Source organism: Lepisma saccharinum, chromosome 24 (assembly GCF_977018435.1).
Source record: "Lepisma saccharinum chromosome 24, izLepSacc3.1, whole genome shotgun sequence".
Classification (NCBI taxonomy): Eukaryota; Metazoa; Arthropoda; class Insecta; order Zygentoma; family Lepismatidae; genus Lepisma; species Lepisma saccharinum.
In genome coordinates, this window is record NC_139252.1 from 41275335 (window position 1) to 41283014 (window position 7680).

The following is a 7680-nucleotide window of genomic DNA, read 5'->3' on the forward strand; positions in this document are numbered from 1 at the left end:
TATTCACTATTAACAACATGAAACAAGTGTGCAAAGCAAGATAACACTGGACAAAGAGTCATGGGACAGCAGTATTGATGTCATTTTTTGCAGTTTGAGTCGAAATTTCAGGGTGAATAGACATAGCTGACTGACTATGAAGATGAAGTAGAGGTTCCTGAATACTGAGATAGTAGCAAATATTTTTAATGTATTTCATCTACCAACCAGTTCATTAGATACCATTGTTTATACTTTAGTTTTTTAACAACATTAAAAAAAATACACATACCTTAAAGTTTTTCCCTGAAATTTTTGACAACCACTTGTTGTTTCTTGCATGAAATAATGATTAGAGAGTTATGTACTGGCAACGTTTAAGATAGTTTCAAGGAATAAAATGTACTAATGTAATGTTTTAAGCTTTATAGAAAATTTTTGGAACAAACATTCAGGTATATGTCTTGTGTTGTAGAAGATTTTGTTATCAAGTTGACAATATGATGTGTGAAATATGTATTGTTTTATTCATTAGCACAACTAGGATTTTATATTCGAGGAAAAGGGAGTTCCAAGTTATGTACAAATAGTATACGTGAAATGAGAATTTCCAAGGGAGTTTCATTGTTAAGTCAGAGGTTCCAGACCATCCAGACCTGTACTAGTTACATCTAAGACTCTACTTTGCATTCAGGATGTTACACCTGCTTCATTATAAAAGTTTAAATGTTGAGAATTCATTCTTGTGATAGTACAAATTAAAAAAAATTGATGTTTACTTTACAGGTGCTTGTTACAAAGTATCTCGGAAAGCATCCAAACATGAAGTTGAAGTCGGTAACAATCATCCATAGCTCAACAACAGAAACTGTGAGGCTGCCTGCTGAAGATGGAGCTGTCACCATTCATCCAGTTGCAATGCGATCCAAGCTTCCACTGAAGAAGAAAGTCAGGGAAAACAGGCGAAGAGGTAAGACAAAAGATTCGCCAACAAACATGCCCTCGTCGGGCCAAAAGAAGAAAAGGAAGAAAAGTGCGAGTGCTGTGAAAAAAACTGATGCAGAAGCAGAGAGACGAACGAAGAAGAAGAAAAGGAGAAAAGTTATAGACTACAGTGCAGAACAAGGTGAAAAGAAAGACAAAAAAACAGCTCTTAAGAAGTCTGCTGCTGTTGCAACTGCTGTTGTGGTGAACGGCATTGTTAAGACTTGCGAGAAACCTTCTCTGTTGCACAGCCAGCGTGAGGAAGATCCAGTGGGCAAAGTGCAGAATTGGCTGTTAACTTCTCAACAGGATCTTCCAAAATCGAAATCCACCCCTGCTGGGCTCACAACTGACAAGAAGAGCCCGGTAAGGTCGCGAGGACAAGGTAAATCTCGAAGTCTTGGAAATCTGCCTAAAGGCGGTGCGACCGGCAAGAATTCGGAGAAAGTGAAATTGCAGGTTGTGTATAAACCACCGTTTAAGTTTAGTGTGAAACTTCGAAAACCGGAAGTGCAGAGTACTGTTGTGGGACCTAGTGGTGAAACTTCTGGGCTCAAGGACGATATTCTTAATGCTGCGAAGTCTGGACAGCATTCCTTAAAGAAAAAATTAGATAGGTATCGCATGTATTCGCTTGAAAAGCACTTTAGGAAGAACGTGAAACCGTCTGGCAGGAAAGCTGCAGTGTTGGTGTCCCAAAAGATGAAGAAGAGTGGAGAAGGTAGTGGAGGTCACAAACGTGAGATTAGCCCAGAAAAAAGACAGCAGAAAAGAAGACGAACAGGTAGCATGCAAGAAGGTCATGGACAAGGCATAGAGCTTACTAATCAACATTCGCGAAGACATCAAAAGACACCTTCGGGTGTTGCCACTGTTCCTACCCCTTGCCAGGAGAATGAAAACATTCATACCGTCCCATCAGATCTTGAAGTTCTTCTTTCGGAGAGTGACTTCCTGTTCTCAGATGACAATGAGCCTGAAGAACAATGCATTCCCGAACCGTCGGCAAGTCTCTCTCAGAATTTAACCCCACTTACTCATGTAGCCCTTTCAGGGATCCAAACTCCAGACTGTGGTGCTAGTATTGCGTGACACAAGGCTTTACTTTTAGAGAAGTACTTCCAGATCATGGTTCTTGTACAGAGGCATATATAACTACCTTGTAACACACTGTGTGTGATTCAGATATTAATACCCTCAACACACCAAAAGAGAATCATGGCTAGTTTACTATGTTTAAGAAAGCGTTTTGGAAAAATAAACTATTTTATTATTATTGATGTTGCAAACGAAAGGTTTTGTGACAATGATATCTCTAAACATGACGCTTTTACATTCCATTTTGTAAGAATAATCTTGTATTTTTTTTTAATATAATTATATTTATTTAAACTACTCACTACTTATCTGGTGCACCAATATTTTGCTTCCCTTGCACTTTAAATGTTAAACATTTATTCGAAATGTTTGTAGAGAACCAAGTTCTATTGCTATATGAACTTACAAAGCTTCCACAGCAAGACATGTCAAAAGAACCACGAAGAATATACTTGAAATTATAGTTTTGTATCATAGAGCTTTCAGTACATAATATGCAACGTAGGTGTTTACATCTGCAATGCAGATTGTACCACCTAACACTTTTGAAGCCAAGGAAAAGAAAACTTGACATTGTTGTTTCCATGTATCACTAAAGAGGCTCTTTTGCCTGAATAGCTCAGGAAAATTCACGTCAAGACCTATTTAGTTCAAAGATTTTTTTTTTTACTTCTGTCATCCTCACAGATCTGAACTTGCTTACCTAACTGGATCATTTTTACAAGTGAACAATGCTGACAATTAAGAATTCATTTTAAGATAATTGTGACCTAAAATTATGCAAATATTAAAAGTACTTAATGTAATTTTTGGATATTATACAGATAAAAGTCAGGGTGGTGCATCCTGATTATAACACCAACATTTCTGTATCCACAACAACCACAGATGTTTTGCTGTGTCTGTTATATATAAAAGCCAACCTTAATTTACCTCAGTATGAAGATGTTCAAAGATGCTTTTTGAGAAAAGATCCTAATTCACTAATGCCAACATGAATTAATTTTGTAATAGCATTATGGTGCAAGAAGTTGTTAATATAAGAATTAGGATGGACCCAACATGTAAAAGAAAAATATGAAACTGTGTATGTCTATTGTAACAGAGTTGACTATTATTAGAAAGAAAACTTTTGTCTGGACTTGAATGTGATATCCGTACAGTGGAAGCCTTATTTTAAGTTCCCCCATTTTAAGTTCTTTCATCTTGCCCCCTCTGAAAAACGTAAAATCAGGATTCCACTGCAATTGCTTAGCAGCATACAATTTTCACTTTACAGCCATGCTGAAACTACTTCAAATCAGCTGAGTGAATTCATTCTTTATTTTTTAATATGTAGAGAGCACTTATTTTGTGAATGTATTTATTTGTAGAGCAAAATTTTATGATCCAGCCAGCTAGACAAATAGGGAAATCTTCAAGCTCCATAATAGAGTAAATACGATACATATATTCAGCATATTTTAGTATTGAGGTATAACTCTGCGTGGTGCAGTTAAAACACATGCAGAAACTATGATAAATATTATAAAGAAAAAATGTTTGTTTAATAAGTCCAAAGCTGAACTCTTTGTGCTCAGACCTATTAGTACTTATTTTTCAATATTAAAATTATTAAATACTGAGAAAATAATACACACTTTCTCCACGAAACTGTTTTATTTGTAGTTCTATTAATTTCAGTATCCACTGCCACCATCCTCGTTGGAACTTGGAACAGTGGCAGTGGCTACTGAAATTAACATAACTACAAATAAAACAGTTTCGCGGAAAAGGTGAGTACTATTTTCTCAGTATTTATCTACTACCGAGTCTCTCATTTCCCAATTATGAATGAAAATTATTCATAGGAAAGGATATTTCAAAGTACATCAAATCACTCTGCATTCCTGGGAATAGCATCCTTCTCAAAGTAAGAACCCCTTTCCTGAGAATCGTGAAACTTTTAAATAGAAAGATTGAAATTTTGATGCAAATCTACCAAAATATTTGCTTGTTATACTTATTTTGGTCACTGCATGTTGTAGTTGGTACAACATTTTGGTGTCTATCTCCAACTACATTTATGACCATTGGGGCTTTGGTTACCAGACAAACCATGTGAAGTCCTGGACAAAGTACTGTCCATGTTACTTGTTATGGCGCAATGTTAGGCCAATGTACCTTTCCATTGTTGAAAATTTTAAAGGTAATGCTTATAATCATTGTAATTGAGAGGATTTCCATCATTAAAAATAAAGTTTTATTTGTGAGAATTTTTCAGCAAGCAACTGTAATGTTAGGCTGATTGATGTGTGATTTCATGTTCCCACACTCAAGGTTTTGGAAAAATTTTGATGTCATCTTTGGGTGTATTTGAACACAAGAGATATCTACCTATTAAAATAAATTACAGTTTTATTTAAATAATGTAATGTGTAATTTTGCCACGGGAGCCATTCAAAAGCAGCCTAAGTACAATTTTAACACAATTTTTGTATGTGGTTGCTGGTGTGGTTCAAAATCAGTCTCAATTCCATCAACAACCCTTTTCGTTTGAACCATGTAAGGTCCTACAAGTGAGAGTTGACTGTACATGTGTACAATAGGCATGACTGCAGTACAGAATTTTTTTTATTGTCTTTGTATTTGGTATAAATATTAAAAGAAATATATTACAAGTTGTGACATTTTGAGTTTAATGTATTATTTCTTTGTTTAAACGTGTACTTAAAAATTGTGTGTTGCTAAAGCAATAATTATTGTGGGTCCATCCTTTTCAAGAAATTTATGTGTTAATACTGCCATTTCAGTTTTATGGTGTAAGTATAAATCAGTATCAAATTTTGTTGATAACTCTGGAAACCTATAGAACTGTGACTGTTATAACTATGTTCTTCAAGTGAGGAAAAAATATAAAATTACATCTTTCGAAGTTACACTGTTGCACAGCAGATACATTACCAGAAAAAAAAACCTCTGTATTGTGTTGTACCTGAAAGAAGGGGAAAATGTTGTTCATACGATGCAATTTGGTAAATTATATTGTAAAGTTGGCACCGTAATCTGAAAATTTTTACTGTGCTTTTGATTCTTTGCCCAATGATTACCTCTTTAACAAAAGGAACAGACTTTTTGTCTCCATGAGAAAAAGTAGATAAACAGTATTGCTTTATTGATTCATAATACCTAGTTGAAATAATGCATTTGTTATTTGATGTGTATGGTATGAATAAAACAAAATATTATAAAGGTTTACTTCATGAAAACAACTACATACAATTATTACAATGTCTCATTTTATGTAAATAAGTTTAATTTTTGGCCTTAACATTTCAACAAGTGCCATGATACAGTATTCCATGTGCCAAAAAAAAGTCCTTTTTATTATATTCTGGGTGGCAAAAGATGTGAAACCAGTATTACAGGAATTCTAATATGTTGCTTAAGTGTCAACTCCAGCATTTGCTATTTTACACATGTTTTGGAGCATATGTTAAAACTGTTTTTACTATACAATAGATGTATGTGCGGTAATTGATTATGCACTGATAATCTCTATATAAAACTGGAAAGATAAAAAGACTTCTTATGTAGAAATATAATCTTACTCTAAATCCTGCCAAAACCGACAAGCCTTTTTATGTAACTATTCTAAGTGTGACTTTCATTTTGCAATGGCCATTTTTCTACAAAGATTTCTGTTTCAAAGTTGTATATTTTGGCATCATATGAATCATTAGACAAACTGTGTTGTTTTTTTATAACAACCTAATTATTTGTGACTGTGACAACAGGTGTTTAATGTATTTTGTACACTTCTTTTATACGCTGTGCAGTATACAAAAGCTTGGTTAATGTGTTGAGGATACAGGCTGATATTAGAACTAAAAAAATGATGTTCTATTGTGTTGATGTATTGTATGTTTGTGTGTGTGATCTTGCTGTGAAATACAAGAGTGTCAAGCAGGCCCTTGGTACTCTACGGAAAAAAATTAACAAGCAACAAGAATAGTTTGAAATGTCAATAATGTTCATAATAACAAATAATTTCATTACAGGAAATTAGTGATTTTTCTGCATTAAAAATACTGACTTACCAAATTGTTTCTGAGGTCAAAAACTTCCGTTATAAAGCCAGGCATTGAGGATGTTGATGGGTTCCAATGATTGAAACATGAAACTATGTTCTTTCTTACTTCTAAATCCCAAATTATTCTTGTTTGTTGGACTGATACAAATAAGGAAATTAATTTAATGATCTTTCTTCTAGAAGAGAAAATGTATGAGTGTGTGTGTTGGGGAGCATAGTGGGGGTTAAAAGGAAAGGAACAATATACAGACTCACCAGAAAAAATGAAATGGTTGTTTTCTCACAGCCTGGTTATAAAAAATATCAAGCTCTACAAGAAACCCATGAACATCTTGATTGCCTTCTGCTTGGTTACTACATGAATGCTAATTTTACTGAAAGTAGACTCTTTTTATGCAAGAATTACTAAATCCAAAAAATGAGATAAAAATGAGGTACAAGGTCACTTCTAATTATAAATAAAAATGTAATTTTTGAATAAGGTGCATTGTTGTTATTTCAATTTCCCTACATTTATTACTTGTTTCTAGTAGCGTGCATGGTGAGGTTGAGCAGGTGTTGTTTCTTCATTGTTTTTATAAACTATTTTTACATATTTGATTTTTCCTACAAACTATGCAAGGACAAAGCTTTTAGATATCTAAAGTATTAAGAATTTATGATTGTGTCCTCCTCCGTGGTCATGCGTTCTAAGGTGCTATGCTTTGGGCTCTGACTGCAGAACGGCATGGGTTCGAGTCCACCTTGGTTCAGTCTCTGGGTTTTCGGCCTGTGTATAGGACCAGTGGCAACCCACCATCGTGAGGAAATTGGGGAGCTACGAGTGAGTAGCGTAACCCAGTCTCTGAGATCTCCTATAACGGGTGGGGGTTCGACATGCGGACCCCACATCACCCCATTACTGGTTGAAGATCTCCACACCTCTAGGTAGGATTGTGGGAGGGAGACCGGCAGTCGGGAGATCTGCCTAGGCCTTTTAAGGGCTCACGAGCCACGGCTTTACTTACGATTTTGTCTTCCTGATGGCATAGTGGTAATGTCATCTTGCAGTCAAGGGTTCAGATGGTACCAGCTGGTAGGTAGCAGCAAGCTACCATCAGCAAGGTAGGTGGACCAACATCCTCCAGGTCGAACAGTCTGCCCCCAATCCTCCCAGCAGTCATATAATTGCTCTCTTATCTCAAATGTTTGGTATTTTGGTGCATACTAAATGTGACTGGCCCCAACAAAATATTCCTGCCATCCCTGCAAGGAGACCTGGATTTGATCTCATGTGGAACCACATTGGTTCTGATTTCAATTTAACCCAGCAGGATGTGCATAGTCCTCTAGGATAGTGTTTCTCAATGGCTAGATCATGAGAGTTTGTCCTGAAGTTTGCAACTTGCAGACTGAGCTGGCAAACACCTGGAAAGGTGACCTTTTGTTCGGGGTTTACCAGCAATAAGAGGAAATTATTTCTGGCCAATGCTGGGGAGAAAGGGACTTTCACCCATGCAGCCTCCAAATTTGAATTACAAAAGTGGGGCAATTCTTGAGTTGGGGCT

The 7680-nt window shown here is 35.8% G+C and overlaps 1 protein-coding gene across 1 annotated transcript in view; it reads left to right on the forward strand.

The window, feature by feature from the left end:
• LOC145978327 (disintegrin and metalloproteinase domain-containing protein 10-like) overlaps positions 1-6573 on the forward strand; it is a 280356-nt gene extending 273783 nt beyond the window's left edge. The window contains exon 14 of the mRNA XM_083110886.1: positions 766-6573. Coding sequence (XP_082967012.1) covers positions 766-2055 — 1290 coding nt within the window. The 3' untranslated portion in view covers positions 2056-6573. The remainder of the gene's footprint in view (positions 1-765) is intronic.
• Positions 6574-7680: the final 1107 nt, after the last annotated feature.